The sequence below is a fragment of the Jatropha curcas genome, chromosome 3 (assembly GCF_041381405.1).
Source record: "Jatropha curcas cultivar XTBG-Jc1 chromosome 3, XTBG_Jcur_1.0, whole genome shotgun sequence".
Taxonomy (NCBI): domain Eukaryota; kingdom Viridiplantae; phylum Streptophyta; class Magnoliopsida; order Malpighiales; family Euphorbiaceae; genus Jatropha; species Jatropha curcas.
This window is the reverse complement of record NC_143153.1, coordinates 20,031,063-20,058,364: the sequence shown is the minus strand read 5'-3', so window position 1 is coordinate 20,058,364 and position 27,302 is coordinate 20,031,063. Positions and strand designations below refer to the sequence as shown.

The 27,302-nt window shown below is 31.8% G+C and overlaps 1 protein-coding gene and 1 non-coding gene across 2 annotated transcripts; both read left to right on the top strand.

The window, feature by feature from the left end:
* The first annotated feature begins 260 nt into the window (after positions 1 to 260).
* On the top strand, positions 261 to 367 carry LOC119370045 (small nucleolar RNA R71). Its single transcript, XR_005177624.2, has one exon. It is a non-coding gene; the product is annotated as a small nucleolar RNA R71 (small nucleolar RNA).
* Positions 368 to 2,750: 2,383 nt separating this feature from the next.
* Positions 2,751 to 12,090, top strand: RGLG3 (Copine (Calcium-dependent phospholipid-binding protein) family). The gene is made up of 12 exons (XM_012224419.4): positions 2,751 to 2,890; positions 4,047 to 4,270; positions 7,578 to 7,662; positions 7,760 to 7,900; positions 8,002 to 8,115; positions 9,622 to 9,719; positions 9,800 to 9,879; positions 9,968 to 10,073; positions 10,742 to 10,869; positions 10,956 to 11,115; positions 11,201 to 11,257; positions 11,719 to 12,090. Exons 2-12 carry the CDS (start codon positions 4,061 to 4,063, stop codon positions 11,800 to 11,802), a joined length of 1,263 nt encoding a protein of 420 aa, XP_012079809.1. The 5' UTR covers positions 2,751 to 2,890; positions 4,047 to 4,060; the 3' UTR covers positions 11,803 to 12,090.
* The last annotated feature ends 15,212 nt before the right edge of the window (positions 12,091 to 27,302 follow it).

Below are 27,302 nucleotides of genomic sequence, written 5' to 3'. Positions count from 1 at the left end.
TAGTCAATAAGTCCAACTTTTTTACCATATTGTCTACCTTGGCATTGAGTGCAGTGATGGCATCAATCTCATAAACTCCTGCAGTCTTTTTCTTTTCGGAGTTGCTTTGATAATGGCTATTGCTTACCATCTCCTCTATCAAGTCATATGCCTCTTCAATTTCTTTTCTTTCAAAACATCCACCTGCAGCTGCATCTAGAGTAATCTTAATGTTAGGAGATAATGCATAATAAAAAGTTTGTATCTGCAACCACTTAGGCAGGCTGTGGTGTGAGCACTTTCTCAATAAGTCCTTGAATCTCTCCCAAGCTTCGTACAAACTCTCTTGATCATGGTGGACAAAGGTCATTATCTCATTGCGCAGTTTTGTGGTCTTTGAAGATAGAAAGAATTTTGCTAAAAATTTATGGGCTAATTCCTCCCACATTGTAAAACTTCCAGCAGGGCATGATTGTAACCAGGATCGTGCTTTGTCCCTAAGAGTGAAAGGAAAGAGTCTTAATTTTATGGCATCCTCAGAAACTCCATTTTGTTTAAAAGTATCGCAAATCTCTAAGAAATTTGTGATATGGGCATTAGGATCTTTACTAGGTAAACCTCCATATTGAATTGAGGTGAAAAGCATTTGGATAATTGTAGGTTTAATTTCAAAATTGTTAGCTTCCACCCTAAATCTAGTGATACTCGAAGTTGTTCCATTGAGAGAAGGTGTTGTGTAATCTCGCAAGATGCGTACATGAGGTTGAAGTCTGTCCTGAGGGTTAACTTCATCGTCCATGTTTGCTTGCTGTTCTGGTTTACTCTCACGTGCTCTTCTAGTAGCGTTGTTCCTACGATAAGTCTTTTCGATTTCTAGATCAAAAGATCAAGGGTTCAGTCCTACCTGATCTTCTTTGCATAAACACCTGAAAAAAAATCTTCTAAAAAAATTAAATAAAAATAAAAATGAATGTCTAAATTAATAATAGGGTAATTAGTATTGATATTAGTAACGCCAATCCCCGGCAATGGAGCCAAAACCTTAACAGTGGTTTTCGTAAGTGTATGAAATCGCAACAAGTAATATAGAATGAGAAGAGTATCGTATCCATAAGGATTGTATACCAAGTTACAAAATTATGTTAACCTATTATTATTTAAACGACGACTTAGGAAAATTATTTTTAAGAAACTAAATTCGACAAATAAAGATAATAAAAAGAAATCAAGCAAGACAATTTTTTTATTAAAGAATCAAGGATTTAAAGCTACTAGGGATTTTGACTTCACTTAATTTTTTCCAATTTATTTTATTAGTTTGTTAATCAATTTTCATTGTTCAAGTAGGGAAAACAATCCTAAAATCACTAACAAGCTCTCCCGATGTATTGTTAGCTATTTTAACCCGGTGTAATCACTTATCTTCCAATAGTGCAATCAAACATGAATTAAATCATTAAGTTTTATGGTTTGTTTTGTGAATTTATAACCTAAGGTCATTAACTTAAGAAAACCCCTCATGAGTTAAACCATATAGCTTCTGCATCAAGTTGTTATTCTCATGTAATTTATTACCTTGTTTTCATATCAAAGACACTTCTCTCGATAATGATTAATGAATTAAATCAATCCAGGTGAGAAACTCTGCCTGAAAGCATTAAGTTTAATAATAAATTATACTTTGAACAAAGAAAAACAAATCTAATATTATAAATTGGAAAATAAATTAAGCTACATCAAATCATTAGTATGAGAGTTTAGTTCGACATAGTAATTAAATAAAACTCAATAATACTTGATAAAAATTCCATAATCAATCGGAATAATGAAAGAATAAAACGAGATTAAGAGTTTAGAGACTAGTCAACAATTAATTCTGGATGGCTTCCTTGAATCTTGGCATAAATCTTGAACACTTGAAGTCTTGGAGAGAGAGAGAAAAACAATAGAACAAAAATTATCAAAACTGGAGATTTCTTCTACAATGAATGGGTTCTTTCTTTATATAGACTTTCTGAGAAAAAATCCGACTTCGTTTAGGAAATAAAGTCCTCATTAAGTGAGAAATCTTTTTGGAAATAGGAAACTGTTTGAGAAATCTTTTTGGAAATAGGAAACTGTTTAGACTTTGAATTTCTTCTCAATTATGATTCTTCCATGCGCCTAAATAGGATTAGAACTTGATTTGTACATCAAGAAAGTATCTTAGGCGGGCTCATGTAAGTGATAGGGACTAGCTGGTATTCTCAATTCAAAATAGCACTTGATTAGCAGCATGGGCCCGAGTGTTTTGCTTTATTTTGTTCTTTTCTGTGTCAAAACTATAACTTCCTTTAAGATCAAGTGAATTATAATTCAAGGAAACTTTACATAAAAATATACATAAAAATAAAATAAAAACTAAATAAAATAATTAAAACTATATTAAAAATACTATAAAAATAACACCATCAATCTCTTATTTTTGTGCATAACCCTCAAAATATGAGAATGTTACCGAACTTGCACAACAGTAAACATAAAACGATAAACAAAAGCGAAATAGTGCAAAAGTTAGAAATTTAAATGTGCACGCAATGGAAATCCAACTCAAACATCCATCGGTCAATTAAAGTGACTTTATAAAGACTTTATTAGTTTCTGTCAAACGTAATTAAAGTGACTTTATGCATTTTCCAAGTTTGGCTTTTCAAACTCAATCAGTTTAAATATATTCGAATCCGAGTTCGATTCGGTTTGATAAGTTTGACCATTTTCGTCCACCCCGATTAATAAAGACTTTTTTTCCGCCCTTGGTTTATTTGCATTTCTTGCCAAAGTCTTTTTTAAAAGACAAAAAGACGACCATAAAAGCTGTATAATCCTCAAAGGATCCAGCTTTGCCATTTCTCTCTGAAGATTCTGTATACAGGTATATGCTTTCTGTCTTTATTTCTGGTCTCACTCTCTATTTCTGAAATTGTTTACCATGTAGATTTTAGGACTTCGATAGGTTTTTGTTCTTGGAGTTTTCGTTTATAGTATAGATGGTGTTGTTGGTGAATATTTGAGGAGAAACACATGGATTTAGTTTGTCTTCTCTGTATCTTTCTGAAATTTAAGTGTATCTGATGTAAAGTTTGGTTTCTTAAGGGACAGTTTATTTATTTCTATTTTCTTCTCTCTTTCCTCTGTTTTCTGCTACTATTATATTTTGTATGAAATCTAACAACTTAGGACGAAGAAAAGAAAGCAGCTTGCAGCTGGGGAAATTAAATTTCCATTCAAAAGCTGTTCTGGGTGCATAGCGTCTGAAAATTGGTTCCAATTTTTAGTTGAATTTTAGACTATGCCTGATAAGCCAATGGAATTTCATGTAGCGTAATCAAATGCATCTCTAGTATAAATTTACATTAAAATGTATATTTAATTTTATTACATCACGTTACTTTCCATTATGGAAGGTAGCATTAGTGTATAGAAAAATTTTTATCTAAACCTTTTGGTCTCAAATGGAGGATTAGCAGCGAACAAAATCCAGTTGGAGCACTATCTTGTCGAGAAATTGTACAGTTTTTTGGGGATCAATTCCAAGCTCACCCTATTTCATTAATTAATAATAATAATAATTTTTTTTCATGAAATCAATTATATAAGTATTCCTTCCATTCCATATTAAGTGTCTATTTAGGAAAAAAAGAAAAAAAAATTCCAACCTAAATGCCCTTTGATGAAATCAAAATAACATTATACAACTATTTCCAAATATACCCTTATTGCCATGAGTTAATGCAATTAATTTTTTATCTTTTTTCAGAAGAACATTTTAGTAAAATATTAGCCGTATTAATGATTTCACATCATTTCTTTAATCCTAGTGTAATTCTCTAAATGGACACTTAATATGGAATGGAGGGACTATTAATTTTGTGTACCATGCTAATTTTGGTTTTAGTATGTGCTTATATCACAATCTGTGCTTATTGCAGTAGGAATTCCTGCTGACAATGTTATTTTGTAACGTAATGGCATTAGATGAAGTTAAGATGCTGCAGAAACTAACTAGAATACATTTTTTTATCGTGTAGAATTTCTTAAAAGTATGGGGAATTCAGATTCAAGTTTTGATGATTCTCATGATGATATTTCACAACCCACTTCTTATACGGGAAGTCCAGTGGATTATAATTATCAGCAGCACTATCAGTATATACAGCAAAATCAGCATATACAGCAAAATCGGCATATACAGCAAAATCAGCATAGACAGCAATCAACATACATAGCTGACAATTTCAACTCCCTAGACCAGGTATTATTATATATGATCCTTACATACAGAGCCTTTTTTTTTCTCTTTTGTTAAGAAAAGAGAACAAGCTATTTGTTAAGAAACTTGCTGGCACAGTAGTTTCTGTCAAGAACAAGTAGCACAACATGACTGGAGCAACAGTGAAACTGGAAAGTAATTTGAGAGAACTGAAAAATGACAATGTGAAACAGCTTATAAATAGAAATAAACAAAAAAACCGGTTGTCAGTCCTTTTTTTTTTTTTTTTTTTTTTAAATATTAGAATTGTAAATTCTGATTTTCTATTTTAGTCTGATGGTTATTGATTTGTGAGTTCCTTCGGTCTTATTGTTTTGGTGACAAATTCGAATAATTATGGTTTTCATTGGAGATCTTGGCTGGCCCAATAAAATTTGAATATATTCCATTTGCTTAGCTTGTTTCGGAGCTTTCCAATTAGTATTACTTGGTATTGCTATCCTATTGAGATTTCTTCAAAGCAAGAATGTAATACAGATGCCTTTAGTGTAACTAGCCCTATACTTTGCATCTTATTAACATTAGATTTTACAGTGATGAGGTAGCTTCATTGCTTTTCACCAGTAAGTTGAAGTAGGAACCAGAAAAAAAAAAAAAAAAAAAAATGAGGAATCAGATTAGCTAGGAGAAGGTTTGACAGACTCAGATAAGAGAAGAGGGACAAAAAGTTTTACATTTTTAACATAGAAGCTTATTCATTCATTCGTAAAATTCTTATTCAACCCTGGGATTATTAATTTTGAAATTCTATTTAGGGCTTTTTCCCCTTTTTCTTATTTGAGAATAATTTGGTATCTAGTGCTTGTATCTAGAATAAGGTTAAAAAGATTTAACTCTCTTTTCCTCCCAAATTCCTTATCAGTGAATTAAAAGCTGGAAATGTCTTATGAAAATATTTACAGAATCAGTTTTCTCACCCCATAGAAGGGATAATCCTTCAATTCATTACCAATGATGTTATGCTAACGTCTTTATCAAAATTTATACGGGCTTGTTTTGCAAAATTCTTGGATATTTTAAGTAATTTATTTCAAAATTTGACTACCATAGATTTTGTGTAATGTTATATTATGTGAAGCTACTTGGATGTTTAATAAATAGTGTGATTGGTTTGTGGAGAAGGAAAGAGGGAGTTCAGAATGATGATACAGGGCAGAAGCTCTTGGTATAGCCAGTCTCTATAAAGGCAGTGGCAAATTGTTTTGGGATGCTGGACTTTCAAAGTTCTCATTGCTATATATGAATAATCTGGAAAGAATATTATGGTTGGATTGTTGTCCTTAAGGACTTTGGAGTGATATGGCTTTATAATAATGTTGGCAATTATTCTTGAGGAAATATGTCAATTATTGTTTATGAACCCATAGGGTGACCCATAACAGTTACTGTTGATGTCAACCTGCATCTTTTCTTAAGTATTTAAGAAGCAAGAGTTTTATTTTTCTCCTTGGGTGGCCAGATGGCAGGGCAAAGAATCACAGTATATGGTGATCTGGTTGGCACTGCGGTCATTTTACTGTGCATAGTATTATGTGTATTTTTACAATAACATTTTCTAAAGCTAATGCATTTAGTTTTACATTGAACATTCTAGATTAAAAAACATGCAAGTCTGTACTTGCAGAAGCCCTTGAATGTCTTGGGGTGGGCTTTTATGTTCTAAATTTGCAGCCCTAGACTTTCATTTCTCATGACTTTCCTCAAGTTGGGATTGATAACCAATTGTTTCCAACTTACTAAAAATGTCTCCAACTGGATGCTTTTAGTAAATATATCACCTAACTGATGTGTCTTCTTTTCACCAAGCATCTAATGAAGTGGTTGTATATTCTATGCATTTAGATCTTTCATGGAAACCTAATATTATGTTTCTGTAGAAGCTCGATTAAAAAAACTTGTGGGTTTGTTGCACCAGAATCCCATCTATTGTATGTTGAAATATAGCTTTGAAGAAACTCACACAGATATGCATACAGCTGTTTCTGTAACTGGACCTTCACAAACTCAGCACAAACAAAACTGGTTCTGTAATTTGAACCTTCAAATAGCTATATTTCATTGATTACTTGAGGCTTATAGAGTTAACTACAAGTTATAAAGTACAAAAAACAGATTGTAGCCTTACGTTCACCATATTTCTCTTCAGCCCATAACTAACCTATGCTTAGTTGACTACACAAGCTAAACCCATACTTTTACCTAACACTAGTAGACTTTTTGTAACAGCAAACTCGCAACAGAAAATATAAAATACAAATTTCTCTCCAAAAGTATAGTCAAAAAGTATCTAAGCAGATTAATTAAAAGTTATCTAAGAAAATTCTCAATTTTCAACATTGTAGACTAGATGACCCCATCATCTAAAACGTCGTATGAGTCATGACTCGGTGTTCCAGTTTAGTACGTGATCTTGCCATATCATTTTCATTTTTATAATTCACAAATATCCCCAATGTGCTAATATTTTTTCTTATATGTAAAAAGTTATCCTATATTTGTTATATGGATGATTGTATTGCCACAACCCATAAGATACAACTGTGCTACCAACCTTACCCTCATAATTAATTGTTGAAAAATGAAACCCTTTGCCAGAAGTTATCATCAAAACCAATTCACTCTTCCCGCTCTATAAGCTTTCTGCATCTATAATATCACTATAGAAAATCTAGAAAATCAAATTCTTGTGATTTTATGTGATTTGATCATGAAATTATTACCTTATTCACTTCTGCAATTTATCACAAACCGCCACCATGTTCATCTCATGTCAACATAATGATTTTTTAAAATCAATAATATCTGCATTGATTTCACTTTAGATGGATGCCTTGAGGAAGAGATAATGGTCAATTTAGATGATTTCAGTTTTGATAAGATCTCCATATCAACATAATAATTTTCTCTCATTTTCTAAGCTGTGGCAATAACTCACCCTTGTTATACTATGGTCACATCATTTCCCAGTTTATGCTATCTTCCCTTAGTGCATATCACTGTTCAAAAGTTGCTATATTATTTGATAATGCAACATTTCTTTGATTGCATTATATTCACTATGCTAATAACATATTTTTCACTAGCCTACAAAAGCATGAAAAAAAAAATATATATATTAAAAACAACTCTGATGAAAGGTGGACATTTCAACTGATGGCAGGTGGTATTTGCAAATTTCATTTGTTCCAGTCATGTCAATATGGATGTAGTCTTACTTTGCACAATTATTATGATATTATCTACAACTAATGGAAGGTACTCAATAAGAACATATTTGATGTATCACCAGGTTATTTCTGCACTAAGAGATGCTGGTCTTGAATCATCAAATTTAATACTTGGTATTGACTTCACAAAGAGTAATGACTGGACAGGTGATTCTTCTTTCTGTATAAGATGAAAATAGTTTGTAATTTTATGTATTTTTGCAATTGATAAGTACAACAAAAATTTTCATTCCATTAATTATAGGCAGGCATTCTTTTCACCGGAGAAGCCTCCATGCTATTGGCAGCACTCTAAACCCTTATGAACAAGCGATCTCTATCATTGGTCGGACTTTGTCACCCTTCGACGAAGATAATTTGATACCATGTTTTGGATTTGGAGATGGTTAGCAACAACTTATAGCTTCAATTTTTTTTTTTTTAATATTTGTAGTGAATTTTCCTGAATTGATTATCTGACTTTATTATTCTTTCCATATTTGGTAGCATCAACACATGATAAATATGTATTCAGCTTTTATCCTGATCATCGTCCATGCCATGGTTTCGAGGAAGCTCTTAGCCGATATAGAGAGATTGTTCCACACCTAAAGTTGTCAGGTTCTTGACAATCTTCTCCTGCCTTTTTTATTTATTTCCAAAATGTGACTTGCATTCTTTTTTTTCCTGAAAATTTATAGGCTGAGGAGATTATCTTATCTTTTCATATTGTTGATTCTTCTACTTTTAGTCCGTTTAGATGTGACTTTGTACGTATCAATAATTGGGGATGAATAATTCCTTGAATATGAGAAGTGCATGTATGCATGTACTCTTGAATGAGATCATGGAAGAAATCTGCACATATACATTGTTATAATGTTTGCAGAAAAATGTTGGAGTTCGCTTTAAAGATAGGTGTGGATGGGCATGGCCATTGGTTTGGTTTGAACTGAAACCAAACTAGATTTTGGTGGAAACCGGTCTAGAACCAGTGGTTTTGAAAATTCAACCAGAACCAGCTGTTCACTAGCCGATTATGGTTCATGTTGCTGCAGAGAGAAAAAAATGGAACTGGCTTGGAACCAGTGTTTTAGTTCAGTACATGTGCAAAAAAAGTTTTTAACTAATTTTAGGCTTTGGCTGAATTCAAGGCTATTTGTTTTAATGCTCAACCACTTTATTTTTAATTTAAATTCAAGCCCAAATTAAAAAAAAATGTAATTTTCTATATTTAATGAATTAATTGAAATTTGTAAACTTAGCAATTACAATCTATTTTTAATTGAATATTTATATATATTTTTTTTAATTTGTAATGTTAATATTTTTTTTTTCTTATCAAATTTTAGTAACAGTTTATTTAGTGAATCAAATTTATAAAGTTTAGAATTACTATTTACTTGAAATTAATTTGATTATTTCTATTTATTTGCGAAGTTGATGATATTTTCCCTTGTATGAGTATTTTAAAAATTATTGGAAATAAAATTGATAAATATTTTTTTAATTCCTTTTTTTTTTTTTGGGGGGGGGGGGGGGTTGGGGTGGAATACGTATGGCATTGGAATTGAATTCCAATTAATTTTTTTTTGAAAGAAAAAATACATTTAACACTAGGATCATGCCAAAACTGCGGTGAAACCAGAACCCACGGTTCAAGGGCCTGTTCAGATTCATGTTTTGAAAAAATTTGAACCAAAGGTGTGGATGAGCAAAGAAATCCTGACAATTCCATTCTTTGAAGAACCAAAAATTCATAATTTCTTAACACCTCATTTATATTAAGAATAATGTTTGAGCTAGATACATTATCAATTTTTATTTTCCATTTCGTTTTCTTTTGAATCTTTGGCCCTGTGTTTTGCAACATAATTTCTTACACAATCACTTTCTTAATTCAGTAAGTTGAATGGTTATTGATCTGATCCATAATTCTTACAATAATCTTTTTGTGGGAACTTTAGAACTGAGATTATATATGTTGCAGTGGATTCTTTTATATGCATGACAAGTGGCAAGTGCGTGTTAGTCATATACTGTTACCTGCCAACTTGAGCTTTCCGTAAAAGACCTCAATTAGTGCAGAGAATTGATAATGAGAATTTCACATATCCATATCTGTAGGTCCAACTTCTTTTGCCCCCATTATTGATGCAGCAATTGACATTGTGGAGAACTGCAATGGACAATATCATGTCCTTGTCATCATTGCAGATGGCCAGGTCCTTAAATTCCTCTTGTTGGTCAAACTCATTTCAGCTTCATCTATTTGATGGTTGCTGAATTATTCAATATTTTATAGGTTACTAGGAGTCCTGATGTTCCACCTGGGAGTTACAGTCCACAGGAGCAAGCAACTGTGAACTCCATTGTTGCTGCCAGGTAAAAAAAATGTCATTCATAATCTCAAAGTATAATTGTGATTTTCTCTTTTTCTTGCTGTCTTGATTCCTTGAAATTTATTAAACAGCCAATATCCTCTCTCAATTATTTTGGTTGGAGTTGGGGATGGACCATGGGATGCGATGCAACAATTTGATGATAACATTCCTCAACGTGCATTTGATAACTTCCAGGTATTTCAGACAACATTCCATAACTTTTGTGCATAACTAGATTCAAAATATAATTAAAAATTAAGAAAAAAGTAAAAGAAAAAGAACACAAAAGATAAAAGATCTAAAAATCTTTATATTACTTTCCAAATTTGAAATTATCATTTTATTCTTGAATTTAGTAGTAACAAACTGGCTGTATTATTGAGTCTGGATCAGAGCTGTTAACAGGCGTGCGACCTGCCTGGCCCAAGTTGGTTCTGGGGTTGAACAGGCAGTTCATTAATCAACCCCAGACTGGCCTGGTAGGAATGTGATGCACTCCTTAGTGGGATGAGCTTAAGAATGTAGATTACAATTGACGTAGTTACTATTATTATTTTTATTTTGTAAACATTGACATCCACATTGATTAGGGAAATATGACAGGAGAAAGGGCCTCTAATAATTCTGATTGGAATGACATTTGTTGAGATTGAGTGGATTGAAATAAAAAGTGTCTGGACATGAATATTTTTGCATCATGGTTATATCCAATACATTTGAAAGTAGCATTTTAAATAATTAGTTTCTAATAAGGCATCCTTTGTAAAGCAGTCTCTAATTCTGATATTTGAAAATGGATTGTTTTCCATTATTAAATAAAATCAATTTCACAAATTCTGATAACTTTATTTGTTCCACTTCAGTTTGTCAACTTCACAAAAATCATGTCTGAGAACACTGAAGCATCAAAGAAAGAAACAGCTTTTGCACTTGCGGCGCTTATGGAAATTCCATTCCAGTACAGAGCTACTCAAAGGCTTCATTATCTGAAGTAAATCAGAGGCTGCATTTTCCACTTAATATCTAATATTTTATCAATTCAGAGAGTATGAACATTAAACCATTTTACTCGTGCAGTGGAGAATCAGGAAGTGGTGGTCCAGAGTCAAGGCACCTTCCTCGTACAAGGCCACTTCCGCCTCCTCGGGAAGTGATTGATCATGATAATGCAGTTAAGTCAATCCCAATCACAAAAAATTTTGAAGCAGCTGAATCAAAAGCTCCAGTAGAACAACCAGTATTATTCTTTCCCCTAAATCCTCTACTTTGGTTCCATATTGAAATTATCCGGAGTTTTGAGATAACTAGTTCTGTTATTGAAGGTGTGCCCTATTTGCTTGACAAACCCAAAAGACCTGGCCTTTGGATGCGGTCATACGGTACGTGCTCTTAAATGATACTTCATTCATGTATCAATCTGAAAATGCATTGGATTGAATTAGTCAAATGCAATTTCATACCATAGCCTCGGCAATACACGGATACTTTGATGTGTAAACTCATTCTCTTGGAATCATTACAAAGAGTTATGCCAAACTTTCAACAGAAATATGTAGTTATACTGAATCAATGAAATCGGAATCTGGATCACATATTGGGAATCTGTCTTTCTCTCCTTCCTTGAGTATGAAAAGTTGACCAAAGTTGTGGAAATTATTTCATAAGCGACTGACAATAGAATTTTCTTCACGAAACAATGTGATCTTATTTGGCCTTTGTTCCTTATAATGGCAATTGTGACAAAAGTGATACATAGCTTTACACTACTTTTTGATACAATATGCACTGATCTTTCTCTAATTAGTATTATGATTTTGTTCTTTCAAACTTTGTACTGAAGACATGCAGGGATTGCGGTGTAACCATTTCAAGTTGTCCGTTGTGCCGGGAACCTATAACAACACGCCTGAGGCTATTTACTTGAGCAGTAAAGGATGTTTCCTGGATGTTGATTGTAGAAAAATAAAGATAAGGGATTCATGACAAGCTGACATTATTTCATGAAGCCATGTAATGTTTCAAGTTCATTATATCTAGTAAGGGTAGAGTCCCTTGTATCATATTTTATTTTATTTTATTTTATTTTATTTTGTTTGCAAAATGGCTTTCAGGCATAACTTGTATAGAATGGCGATAGTAAGTATATTACACAAGTTGTACAATGATATTCATTAAATTTTGCTATAAACATCAAGGTTAATCTTGTGTTGGAGAGAGTCTGGTGGTTTATTTAGAAAAAGAGTTGAGACCTCTCCTCCAACGAACTTTTCCCTTTTTCTATTTGTTTGAGAATTTTATTTTATTTTTTAATATAATTTTATGATTTTAAACAAGAAAAATATGTTTGATTGTGCTAATTTAAAAATGATAATTTTTGTTACCTTAGCAAACAAAAACGACATTTGCTCACTCTTTTGGCTATAACTTTTCCTGTAAAAATAACTTTAACATAAAGTTTTTACCACTGAAAATTAGGCAGAAGTAGAGCTAAAATCAAGATTGAAATGGGTCCAGAACCATGAGCACAAACTCACAGCATACTAAAAACACTGAAAAAGTGACTTTTCTTCATTATTTTGATGATATACTAAGCTACAGATTGAATATTTTGGTGATTCAAGTTAGATTAAAACTTAGACATCTAAAACTTTCCAATGGTATATGACAGACAAAACTCAGAATTGAAATGAACCTCTAATCGCATGAATAAAGGCAAAACAAGACTGGAAATCAGCAAAAATGCACCCAGCCGCCCTGGTTGGCTATTTTATTTATCTTTTTTTTTTTCAAAATTAATTCTTTTTTTTTTTTTCTATATTTCGGATGATATTTTTATTTGTGGATAAGACTTGTTTAAATCCGGTCTATTGATTTATTTATGAACCAAATCAAATCTTATTTTTCTAATAAGCAAGCCAAATTTTGAATTATGTGATAACATATGAAAATTTTATCACTTTATTGTAATAAATAAAATAATAAACAAATACAGCACTCTGCTTGAGCAGGAATGGTATCATCATATCCTAATTAATCCTCTTGGCAGTACATATTTCTAGTGACATGACGTTTAGACACAATAATTCTGCCAGGGGAAAATCAAAGATCATCATCGGCCAAGTTCAACCATTTTTGGACTCTGGAACAAACATGCATGAAATCTTTTTTAGCTGTAAAAACAATTAAAAAAAAATGCAATGAAGATTTATAAAAAATATTGCACGTGAGTTTTTTTTTTTTTTTCTTGTAATATCAAGACCTATGCTAATTATCAATTAGATTAATTTTTTCACTTTTTATAAAAATATAAAAGATGGAGAAGTGTAAGATTTAATGTGCTTCAACCACTAGATCAAACTATCTTGAATAGTGAATGCTACCATTATTGTGTAACGTATAATATTATTTAAGTCTCTTTCAGAAAAAGGAAAAACTGAGTAAAAAATGTATTAATTAATATATTAATCTTCTTAGTGTGAACTTAAAAATAGTAATATCATAGAGTGGTTAGATCAATAGAGGTTCAAAATATAAAGTTGCTATTATCAGGAGAATTTTATCAGAGTACCATTTCCAGCTCGAGCATGAACACCACATATCGCAAATCAAAATAAAAAAGTAATTTCATTACCTTTAATCTAAGAACTCTTCGAGTTGAAGATTTGGACCCGATTTGGTGCTCGATCAACAAGGCATGCTTTGATAGGTAGACCCGTTTCCCTTTTCTTTTAAATGCTTTGTTAGATTAGATGATTAAATTATTCATGTTTAGGTTTAGTTAAATGCCTAATTAGGTTAGTTTAGATGTAATGCCTAATTAGATTAGTTTAGATTTAATTAAATGCTTAGTTACGTTAATTAGGCGCTTAATTAGATTAAATGTGTAATTAGGTTAGCTTCGAGGTAATTAAATTCAGGCTTATTTTCACCCCGTGTCCCTCAAGTTAGGAGTGTATCACTTTACAGTACCTTATCTTAATTTTGTCACCTAAAACTGACTGAATTTATATTTTTGTACGCTAAAGGGTCTTCTATTTATTTCGTTCAAAAACACACTGGAAAATGACATGGCACGCTAAAGTGTAAAAAAAATGATAAATTAATGCCAAATCAGCATGGGTCCCACTCATTGCTATTTTCACCTACCTCTCTACCCGTCTCTCTCTCTTTCTCTCTCTCTGCTTTCTACGACTGCCGCTCCAACTAAAAAGTCTAAAAACACCAGCCACAACGTCAAATTCACGGTGAAATCTAAAAAAGTAAACAAGTTTTTGGGTTTTGATTTTAAGGGTTTTGTTCGATCCCATGGCAAGAGATGAAACATAATTACTGAATCTGTCATCAAATCCAACAACTGTAACCTTCAACAACGGTAATTTGTGGACAAAAGAAAGAAATGTTTTTTTTTTTTTTAGTTTTTAAAATAAGGTGAAATTCAAAAATTAAAGATTTATTAAATAAAGATAGAGAAAGATAAAAGAGAGACTTGTTGAAGCATCAAAGGTGAGAGAAACTCTCTATCTTTCTGGGTATTACTTTTTGCAGGTTTTTTTTCTTTCTTTTTTTTTTTCCTTCAAATTTATTGATCTTTTTTTTTTTTTTTTTTTTTTTTTTTATCTTTTCATTTGTTTCGTGTAGTTTCTTTCGATTTTTTTTTAATCATAGCATATAAACAATATTCTTCCTTGTTTCTTGGTGTTCTTTGTTTGGTTGCCTGGAAATGGTGGGAGAGCCTTAAAAAATTTATGTAAAAGTGGGAATTTATTTTCGGAAATTTGTTTCATAAATAGTTTCTTCTTTGGTTAATGGTTGGAGATAACGCAGAGATTGGCGGTTAAGGCGGATAGAAAAGTAGGGAGAGAAAAGAGAGGTGAAGGGGGTAAGTGAAGATAGCAATTAGTGGGACCCACACTGATTAATTTATCATTTTTTTACACTTCAGCGTGCCATGTCATTTTTCCAGTGTGTTTTTGAACACAAATAGATAAAAGCCTTTTAGTGTTACAAAAATGTAAGTTCGGTCAGTTTTAAGCGACAAAATTAATGTATCAATAAAGTGATACACTCCTAAATTGAGGGACATTGAGTGAAAATAAATTCATGATTTCTTAGATTAAATTAATTAGATTCATTATTAGGATTAAATAAAAGCCTAATTAGGGTAGGATTTAATTAATTACATGATTAACTTAAATTTAATTAAGATTACATGTTCGATTAACTTAGGTTTTATTAAATGATTATTCAACTTAGGACAATGCATTAGGTACAACAGTTATGCCTCAGCATTTTGAGAATGATCCTACAAATTCTTATTTCTACTTCTTTATTACGATTGCCTTCAATATGAGACTCTAAGCTTTTGAATGTGACGCAGAATGGTTACGTGAATGAGAATAACAATTATACTCCGTTAGGAGTTTTGATCAATAACGTTTGATTTGACGAATAAATTAAAGAACTAAACTCTTAAAAAAGTTTATTAAATAAGAATAATGATCAAAGAATATTAATATGCTCATCGTAACAAAATAACCTATTTATAGGTTTAGGCTAAAAACATAAAACCCTAAAAAAATAACACAATAGTCGTAATTGGAAAAAACCCTAGTGAGGTTAGCAGCAGGGGCGCGCCCTGGACTTCCAGAACACAGGCGTGCCTGGAGTGACACAGGCGTGCCTATGTTCGAATCAAAATTGGACCTATCGGCACGGGCGTGTTTGACATGACACAGCCATGTCCTGGACTTCTAGAGACGAGCACGGGCGTGCAGGAGATGGCATGGTCGTGCCCCTTTTTCTTGGATATGCAGCAATGCAAGTCTTCCATATATTGAAGTGCTAGTTGCTCCGCATCAAAATGATAATGAATATGACTTATATGCTTGAAATAGATGAATATTAAGGATTGCTTATTGTCTTGTGTGTTGTGAAGATTGCATGTTGCTTTGCACCTATTCTGCACATCGCTTCATCACTAAAGCCAGATGCTCATTTTGAATCAAAGGCGACTAAAGCCAAATATTTTTTCAAACATGGCAAGTAAATTCAAAACAATTTTCCTCTCATTTTGGTGACTAAAGTGAAAAACATTTCTCTTTTTAAAACTTGGCAACTAAAGGAAAAATAAAATTTTTTCCTTTAAAATGGTGATTAAGGTCTCTTTTTCACAAAACTTGGCGATTAAAGCCATATTTTCATAAACATGATGACCAAAGCCATCTTTCAACCAAATTAGTGACTATTTTTTCTTTCAAATAGTGACTAAAGCCACTTTTTCAATCAAATTGGCGATTAACATCACTTTTTCACAAACTTGGCGACCAAAGCAACATTTTCACAAACATGGCGACCAAAGCCATTTTTCAACCAAATTGGTGATTAAAGCCACTTTTTAATCAAATTGGCGACTAAAACCATTTTTTCAATCACATGACACTATTTCTTTCAGAATAGTGACTAAAGCCAAAAAATTGACAAAAATATATTTTTCCATAATTAGTCAACTCTTATTTCACAATGGAAAAGACTGCTTGGTTCTGATTCCTATTCAATAAATAAGTAGGTGAACTCAATTACTGAACTCGAGTTGCGAACCAAAAATCCACAAAACCTGATCTTTTGTCCCTTTTCTCTTGCTTTGTTCGGACTTGCTTGTTTTATGAGCTTGATTGGGAGACATATAATTTTTCTAAAATGTTCATAAGGGGTTAGAGGTAATATTCCTTACTTTGATGTTTGTTCGCTTTTATGCTTTTTCCATGCATAAATATACTTCCATACAAGCACATAATTTGATAATGAAACATGGTAAAAATTTATATAACATTAGTTATTTTAATTACGTGTTTAACCCAAATAAACTTTAGTAAGTATAGAAGTCGTCTAAGAGAAATGTGTCGAATGTTGGGCTTGAAAGCCATATTGGGCTCATCGGCAATAATAATCATGCGCCAAATACTGGGATATCTCAATATAACCAAAAATCTCGTATGATTGAAGTACTGCTAGACAATGTATTAGGCATGTCGTACACTTATTCTACAAGTATAATCGTTTAATAATCCAAATGATCATTTGATACATCATAAGAATATATCCATAAAATATGCAAAGTCCTTTTCCGAAGCATTTACCATTATTTAAGTTTTTTAATCACTTAACATAGCATCATTCAGACATTATTTTAATCACATTTATAAATTTTTTCGCATTTATAATTATGAATTTTTCACACTTGGTAATGAATTCATGAATCATTAATTCAAGTGTTTTCCTTTCTTAAAGATAGATTATGGGCTAGAATAAATAATTAGAACAACAGATTACTTTCGAGGGCTAGAGAAATTTTTTGAAATCTGTTGCTCAATCCCTTCCGATTTATGCTATGAGTGTTTTTCAGCTTTCGCTAGCAACTTGTGATGAACTTCAAAAGATTATGCATGCTTATTAGTGGGGTAGTAAAAGGGATAGAGGGAAAAAAATTCATTGGATGTCTTAGGATAGAATGAGCCATATTAAGAGAAATGGAGGAATGAGATTTAAGGACTTGCATTGTTTTAATGTTTCTATGTTAGCTAAACAAGAGTGAAGGTTACAAACTGACACTAGCACTCCTCTTCATAGGATTTACAAAGCCAAATGTTTTCCAGATGGGAATTTATTATCTGCTATTTCGGGTTCTAACCCTAGCATTACATGGAAGAGTATATTGTTTGCTAAAAATATATTGAAACAAGGTGTGCGATGGAGAATAGGAAATGGTGAACAGGTTATGGTTCGTTTGGACCATTGGATACCTAAGACTGATTCTTTTAAAGTTGATGATGGTTTTCAATTTACAGATCAAAATATGAGAGCTTGCAATCTATTTGTTGAAGGTAGGAGAGAATGGGATGTTGGTAAAATAATAGAGTTATTGCTAGTGACAGATATTAGAGCCATATTGTCTATATCTTTGGTTTTGCAAAATGTTGATGATAGGTGGGTATGGCATTATGAGAAAGGGCTTATTTAGGGTTAAATCTTGTAATTTTTTATGCCAAAGGTTATTAGGAAGGGAGAATGATCATAATTTTGGTGGTTTTTGGCATAAGCTATGGCACTTGGATGTTCCACCGAAAATTAGAAATTTTATTTGGAGTATTTATAAATATATTTTACCAACTAAAACTAGACTTTTTGCAAAAAGTGTTAATGTGGATATGTTGTGTGTGTTTTTGTGATAATATATTTTATTCATTAATGGTTGTTGCTCAATAAGAATAAGGTTTATATTATGATAATAGGTTACCATATTACATACAATTTACAAGAGGGTTAAAAGATGAAGCACAACCACAATCAAGGACAAAAAAGGAAAAAAAAAAGTTAGAATAATAAGTAATTTTACTCCTGAAAAAGACAAAAAAAGAAGAAAACAATTCTTCACAGTTAGCACAAGCTTTTCTGCTGACTACCAACCAAATAACTTTGTAGAGCCAAAAAAACAGGAAAAGGAGAAAAACAGAGAATAAATAAACTTTGTGGTGAACTATCTTTATTTTAAAATCCTACATGAAAATGATGTAGTTTTGACTTACACATTTTACATTAAAACCCCGTTGTTTTGAAGGTGACGAGTTAATTATTGATAACAATATTAATATTATCATATAATAAAGTGATAATGTAATAAATAAGAATAATTAATTTAGTAAAATGATAATTCAGATAGGATATAACTTCACAATAAAATAATAATATTATTATTTTAATCTAAGAAGAAAAAAATTAAATAAATAATTTATGGTGATTGACTTGAATTATAATTATATATAGTTTTTTAATCACATTATACACTTTATATGTATAGTTCATTAATAAATTATTTAATTAAATAAATATCAATATAATAAAATCATTTGATAAAGATTAATTAGTATGCAGTATTGATTGATAAAATTAAAAGAACTGGCTAGATTTGATAAAAACCTTAAAGTTTAGGCTTTTTTTAATATATATGGATATATGACTTGACATTGACGTTGGATGTTGTAGGGCCCACTTATGAGAGATAACTGTCACATTAGCATGAAATTGATGGATCACAAACTGAGGCTAGAATTGATACAGAAAATTAAGTACGCGGTATTGATTGATAAAATTAAAAGAACTAGCTATAATTAATAAAAATGTCAAAGTTCAGGTTTTTTTTGTCACTAGGCCTTTTCTATCACAATGTGTAAATTTGATGATTTTTTTTTTTTATGATTTTGCATGGTGATGTTATTTTGATCTCTGTTCCGTAAACTCTAATTTTGTCATGTTTTATCGTGTTTGATTAAAACCTTGCTATTTTAGAGTTTTTAAGGTTCATAGTGGTTGTTTTAGGAGATGGGTTAATTGGTTTCTTAACTGCATTTCAGGATGGCTCTACCTTAATATTATTAATTCTTCGTGATGTATAAAAAAAGAGCTGCGACTTTCTCAAATGTTGAGACCGATAGGTACTCTTATCTTGACTTGGTGAAAGGTGTTCACAAACACTTTAAAATTGAAGCTAATTTTATAAAGATAAGTTATGGAGAAAATACAAAGGTTTTGTGTGATTATAATATGATGATGATGTTTGAGAGGTTCAAACACTCATCCGAGGTTGAAATTTTAGAACAGCATGAAACATGGTTCCTTTAGCTACCTAGGACCCATATTAGGGCAGAAATTATTTGGAAGATGTTGGGATTCTTAATTAAGTTCAGGAGGTGAATATAGAGCACAATGCGGTAATGTGAATGTAGAGCATTAAGTAGTTCTGTTAATAATAGGGGTAATGTCAATGATGATGTAGGGTTTAATGATAATGTTAATGGAATCAATAAAACAAATGAGGGTCATAGGAATGAAACAAATACTACAAATGTGAATGATAATGGTAGGGGAAATGTTATAAATGTGAATGATAATGGTAATGTGAGTGAGGGTAATATGAATGAACTTAAGGCAAGAGGTAATGCTATAAATTTGAATGTGGGTGGAAAGGGTAATAAGATGTGTATATCTGGAGTAGGCTTGGCCATATTACGGTTCCGGTTCCCGGAACCGTCGGTTCGAACCGGCCCGGAACCGTAACCGGAACCGGCACGAACCGGAACCGGAACCGGAAAAATCCGGTTCGGTTCCAGTTTCAGGAAATGAGGAACCAGAACCGGCGGTTCCAGAGAACCGGTCGGAACCAGACTGGAACCGCCGGTTCTCCGGCCGGTTAGAACTGCTGGTTCGAACCGGTTCGAACCGGCAGTTCTAGCCGTTGTAACTGTCAGATTTTTGCAGTTTTTTTTTTTAAATTTGTTGTGAAATTCTTAATTACCCCTCCCAACAGCCATAAACGGCTATATAACGGCTAGTTTTAAGGGTATTTTTGAAAAAATGAATTTTTGGATTTATTATAAATACCTCATTTTATTTACAAATTCATTACAAAAAAATCTCAACTCTCTCTACTTACTCTCTCTACAATATATCAAAAGAATTTTTGGATTTATTATAAATACCTCATTTTATTTACAAATTCATTACAAAAAAATCTCAACTCTCTCTACTTACTCTCTCTACAATATACTACACTCTCTACTTACTCTCTCTACAATATACTACACTTTACTCTATATTATTCATTTATTCTTCTCTACTCTACAATCTCTCTTATTAAGTAATTATTCTCACTAATTTTTTTTATTCAATTTTCCAAATTATATTTTATTATCATATAATGGCAAGTGGAGGAAACTCAAATTCGGGTAAGGGCAAGGGAAAAATTGGAGAATCATCTATCCCTACAAACGACATCTATGATATGATTCCCGACCAATTTAATTATGAAGGTTTTCCAAATGAAAATTTGGATATTCCAACTCAAGAATCCGAATTTAATGAGCAATTTCAAGAAAATGAAGAGCAAGAGCAAGAGCAACGAGCAAAAATTGTTACAAGAGCAAGACAAAGTTTCAACATATTCTCCATTCATTTCACAAAAAAATTCAAAGGTGAGAAAATGTACGATGTAATTTGCAATTATTGTGGAAAATCTTATAAATTTAAACAAGCGGGCGGCTATGAATCATTTTGGAAGCATTTGGAGGCAAAACATCCAACAAAAATAGGAGTTGATCAGTCTCAACAACAAATTTCCGGGTACGCTTCTAACATTTCTTTATTTAAATATTCTGATAAAATACAAAAAGAAGAATTAGCAAAAATGATTTCTAAGGAACATTTATCTTTTAGTTTTGGTGAAAAAGTAGGTTTTAATAATTATTGTCAAAAAGCTTTAAATCTTTGTGCTAAAAGAGTACCAAGAAATACTGTAAAACGAACAATTATTTCTTTATATAATAAAGGAAAAAAAGAGTTAGAGCTTTTATTTTCTCAATTGAAAATTCGTGTTTCAATTTGTTGTGATGTTTGGAGTGATCATTGGCAAATGCATTCTTATATGGGTATTACATGTCATTGGATTGATGATGATTAGAAAATTCAAAAAAGAATTATTGGTTTTCATGTTTTTGATGATAAACATACTGCAACTAATATTTATAAAGTAATTATTTCAATTTTAGATGAATATAAGTTGACAAAAAAAATTTTTTCAATTTCATTTGATATCTGCAAATACTAGATCAATTATTGAACTTAAAAAAATTTGTGAACCAAATATTGGTGGTAAATTTTTTCATATAAGATGTGCATGCCATGTTTTAAATTTATGTGTACAAGATGGTTTAAAAATTCTTGATTCTTTTATTTCTCCAATTAAAAAAGTTATTTCATATTTATGGACACATCCCCAAGTGATGAAAAGTTGGGCTAAAATTTATAAAGAAAATAATAAAAGACCAAAACGTTTTCCAAGGGATGTCCCAACTCGTTGGAATTCAACATATGAATTACTAAACGAGTCTTTTTCTTATAAAGAATTATTATGCTTTTTTGTTACTAATAATATTGAGGATATTAATTTATATCCACAAAATTGGGAGATTTGTGTAAAAATTTTAGATATTTTAAAAATTTTTAATGATGCTACCTATAAATTTAGTAGGGTTTATTATCCCACATCTAATTTATTTTTACCTATGTGTATTAATATTGTTACTGCACTCCAAGAATTTGAAAATGATGATTTATTAAAAGATTGTATTTTTTCAATGAAAAAAAAATGGTTATCTTATTTTAAAAATATACCACCTCTTTATCTTGTTGCTATTGTATTTGATCCTAGATGTAGAATGGATATTTTATGTGATTATTTGATTATTTATTATAATGTATTAAATCTTAATGTAGAAGATAATGTTAATATAAATGTAGTAATGCATGAAGTTAAACAAAATATTATGCAATTATATAATGAATTTGTTCAAGTTTCTAGTTCATCTACTTCTATTTCTACTTCTTCTCAATCTAATATTCCACAATTTTCAACACAAAGGGTAAGTGGTGTTGGTGTTGCTCAACAAGTTTTATTGCAAAGAAAAAAAAGAACAAGGGAATCCAGTTCTATTTCTGAATTTGATAATTATCTAACAACTTCTTTTGAGTTTGGTGATAATTATGTAGATGCAGATTTTCCAATTTTAGATTGGTGGAGTCGTCACGCAAATACTTTTCCAATTCTTTCTTTACTTGCAAAACAAATTTTAGCAGCTCCGGTCTCCACTGTTGCGGTTGAACAAGCTTTTAGTCAAGGAGGTAACATACTTGATGAAACACGATCTCGTATGACACCCGATTCATTAGAAGCACAAGCGTGCGTGGATGATTGGACCAAAGCCGAACTAAGAGTCCAAGAAAATCCAAAAGAAAATGAAGATTTATTTGATTTATAAGATGGCTCCTCAACGGGAACATCAACCGGTGGTGCAAATAGCGATTAAGATAAAAGGGGTGAAATTGATATAAGGTAAGTAAGAACTACGTGGGCTTTGATTCCTCTAAACCCCAAGAGGATACGTAGGCAACTTAATTTTTTTTTTAAACAAAAAAAAATTAAGTTCAAGCCCTTTTTTTTTTAAATTATGTTCAAACTTAAAAAAAAAAAAAAATTCAGTTCAAATTTTTTTTTTAAAAAAAATCATTATGTTCAACACTCAACAATTCAAGTCTTTAAAAAAATAAATTTAATTGAAGTATTTTTTAATTTTTTAGGTGTATTTTTTAATTTTTTATGTTCAAATAATTTTTTTTAAACCGGTCTTCAAAATTTAAAATTTTTTAGGTGTATTTTTTAATTTTTTATGTTCAAATAATTTTTTTTTTAACCGGTCTTCATATTTTAAAATTTTTTAACTGTATTTTTTAATTTTTTATGTTCACATAATTTTTTTTTTAAACCGGTATTCAAAATTTAAAATTTAAAATTATGCGATTCGCCGGAAAACCAATCGGAACCGTCGGTTTTATAATCGGATCGGAACCGGAACCGGACGGTTCCAAACCGGAACCGGAACCAGACCATTTCGGTTCGGTTCCGGTTCCAGCTTTTCTGGAACCGGAACCTCTGGTTCCGGAACCGTGGCCATGTCTAATCTGGAGCTCATATATAGGATGAAATAATAGGAGAAGATAAATATCTTGGTAGGGGCAATTTGGGTAGGAGAGGCAGGGGTAGAATAAAGGTTAGAGGCAGTGGCATATCCATTGAAAGGGGCAACCAGAGTGGCATAAATGGAAGACAAAGAAGTACCACATCACAAGTAAAGGGCAAAGAAACAATGAAAACTGAAAAGTTATGAGCATTTTGGAATCCAAGACCCTTTTTGGGAACTGATTATAGTTTTTCATGGACTATAATGATTTTGTGATTTTGCATATTTTGGATATTGTATTGGTTGTTAGAAGTAATTTTTTATTGTTATGAGGAGATACAAGATATGCTTTTTTTAAGTAGAGATTGCACCGATGTATTTGAGATACTGATATCCTTTTTTTATGAGTGTCATTATATATGAACAGAAAATGGAGAATGAATTTATCATTTTTTGTTGTTACAATGTTGTGCAATATATGCTTTGTTATTGAGAAAATGAGCTTCGATTTGAACCATTACTGTCCTTTTTTATGTAAACAATCCTATTATTTGTTTAAGCTTCTTTATGTAAACAGATGAAATATTTGAGGAACAAGAAAACTTATTCCTTATTACTACAAGTTAACTTTGTGTGTACCTTTTTCTCCATTGTCATTTATATGCACAATGCAAAGTAATTACTGCACCCAAGTGCAACCATTGCATTTCATATATAATTTAGTTTTAGATACAATAGATTAATCTATCCAAATTATAACCCCAAACATTTTAGAGCTAAAGCTAACAAAACACAGCAAAATCACCCAAAATCAATATAAACTACTGCAAAATTGACTAACTCAGAGACACAATACCAAAGATATACCATCTTTCCAAGCAAACATAACCATCATGAAATTAATCATTATCAAGCATACAACAATTAATATCTTCTACTGCCTAACAATGGAATTGATTCCATTCAGCTGCTCCAATATTCGTCCACTTTTCTCCTTTTAGATGAACAAAGACATCTATCAAATTGCGCAAATCTTTGAGAAGTCCTTTAGTTCATCTTTGGACTCTCCTGAATAATTTGTGCACTAGCTTTTTCTGTAGGCTTGCACCGTGCAAGAAAGGATCTGAATTGGTTGTTGTGACAATAATAATATAGCCAATTATTGTTCTTCAAAGGTATCAGAAATTGGTATCCCAGCTTGATTCCCACAGTTGCACATCGTATTTAGGACTCTATCTTCCATGGTTAAACTATCATTTGCGCTAGTTGAAGTCATTCCCTCTCTACTAGACATACAATGCCAAAAACCCTAGTCTCTATTTTATTCAAGGCGATTCGAAGTCCTTTGAAATTTGTCTTCTTATTTTAGTATACACAATGCTAAAAGGTTATTTTTTATGTACAAAACTTTATTCTCTCTCATCTAACTAGGTCACTTTAGGTTTAATTAATAGGAAAAATGAATGTTTTTGGACAGAAGGGCAACTTGGTTTAACAGATGTAATATACAGGGAATTTTAGTGTACTTTTAAAAATATTAGGGTATAATTTTGGCAAAACACATGGATAAATTCTAATTTTCCCTATTATATTATATATGAAAAAAAATTAAGTTAATTAAATTTAAATTGTTATAAAAAATTTAAATTCATTGATAAGTAATTTTATTTTTATGAAAATTGGTTGTCAAACTAATGTTTTATTATTATAAATATATCATTTCCTTACCAAGTTATTTAATTATTAAATCTTTATTTTATTATTTCATAAAATATTATTTTTTTCTATTTTGTGAATGCTCTTAGATTTTTTTTTTTTAAATGGACTGAAATAACATTTTGGGCTATATAGCAGGAGTATTCCTCCCCTTTGAATAACATTCACCAAAATAGTAATAACCTTTATGGTGGAGAGGACTCGAACTTGAGACCTCTCACTCTCTATATCTACAAAAAGTATAAAGACCAATAAGACCACATTTGATTATCAATGCTCTTAGATATTTTATAATATAAATTGTTCATAATACTGTAATTTATAATTAAAAAAATATATATCTATTTATATATTCTATATTTATATCTATATATCTACCAATCTATTATCTATCTATATATTTATATAATCTTGAAGCAAAAAAAGAAAAAGTTCAAAACGCTATCTACGTTCAACATTTCTATTTTCTTTTTTTACAGAATCTTAAATTTTTCTTTTAAATTTCATTTTATTTTATTCTGATTTCATTGAACCTTAATATTCATATTTAAAAGATAACATTTAAAATAGATTTTAATTAAATCAATATATACTGACACTCTAAAACACAAAGATAAGCTAACTTTCTTCTTTTTCTTCTCTCCTTGAAATTGACATTTGGTAGGTGATTTCCTCCTTTTGCCCTACTTTGCACTATTCTGATTTTCTACATTTTGGCATCTTTGTGTGTTTTTTCTGAGGTTTAATTATTTCTCAAATGTGGTTACTGTGATATGTGATTATTTTTATTTGGTTGCTGAATTTCTGGTTTGGGTGTCATGACTTGTGGGCCATTTTCTTTTTATAATTCAATTTATGTTGATTTTTCTTTACTATTCTTTGGTTGTTGGTTTTTCTTTATTAAGTATGGGTGATAAGCCAAAGGCTGTCGTTGGTGATGAGATAAAGGTCGTAGTGATGCGTCCCACAGCACCCGCGGAGTACATCCTAGGCTAGTGTATAAGGCTGGGTTCAGTCCTTCCTCTACAAGCTAGCTTTTGGGGCAAAGTTAGGGGGTCCAATCCCTTACCATTTGGTATCAGAGCTCTGGCTCCATAGGGTCGATGTCTCATGGGGTTCGTCAGTGTCATGGCCCTTGACATGGCTGAATATTGTCCGCTTTGGGCCCTTCCGTACAAGGTCACCCTCACGGTTTTGTTCTTGGGGGAAATTGGAAACTTCCCAGGAGGTCACCCATCCTAGGATTTCCGTTAAGCGAGCACGCTTAACCCTGGAGTTCTTCCAACTCTCCAGCCATTTCACCACCAAAACGCGTCCTACCATTCAAGGCACCACCCCTCTTATGTATAGGACCACCCCCTCGTACTTAACTGATGTGGGATTTGCCTAAGGTGTGCTGGCCTTGCCACATACACCCCCCCTTGGGGACTCAGCGTCCTCGCTGAGGTTTGCCCCACCACCGGCCAGAGGAACGAGGGTCGGCTCTGATACCAATTGTCATGGCTGAATATTGTCCGCTTTGGGCCCTTCCGTACGAGGTCACCCTCACGGTTTTGTTCTTGGGGGAAATGGGAAACTTCCCAGGAGGTCACCCATCCTAGGATTTCCGTTAAGCGAGCACGCTTAACCCTGGAGTTCTTCCAACTCTCCAGCCATTTCACCACCAAAACGCGTCCTACCATTCAAGGCACCACCCCTCTTATGTATAGGACCACCCCCTCGTACTTAACTGATGTGGGATTTGCCTAAGGTGTGCTGGCCTTGCCACATAAAATAAACATGTCACACCTTACCCTACTGTAAGACATGGCATGTCGCCCGTAATATAATTAATAAGCACTTAATTCTTATAAATGCTTACTAAGTATACTACAAGGGACTTAATCCTTTTAATTCCTTCATTTTTATATCTTGTAGCAAAATAATTTAGTTATTAAATATATATAACTTCTTTTGGTAGATATTAATTTCAATATAATTTCTTAAACATATTATAAAAAAAAAACATAAAATAAAATGGTTCCATAATCCATAAGTCCATGGATGATTTAATTACATATTGGAGTCCTGTTCAAATCTTAGATACATAATAGAAATTAATTACTTTAATAGACTATAAATTTTCAAATTCATACAATCATAA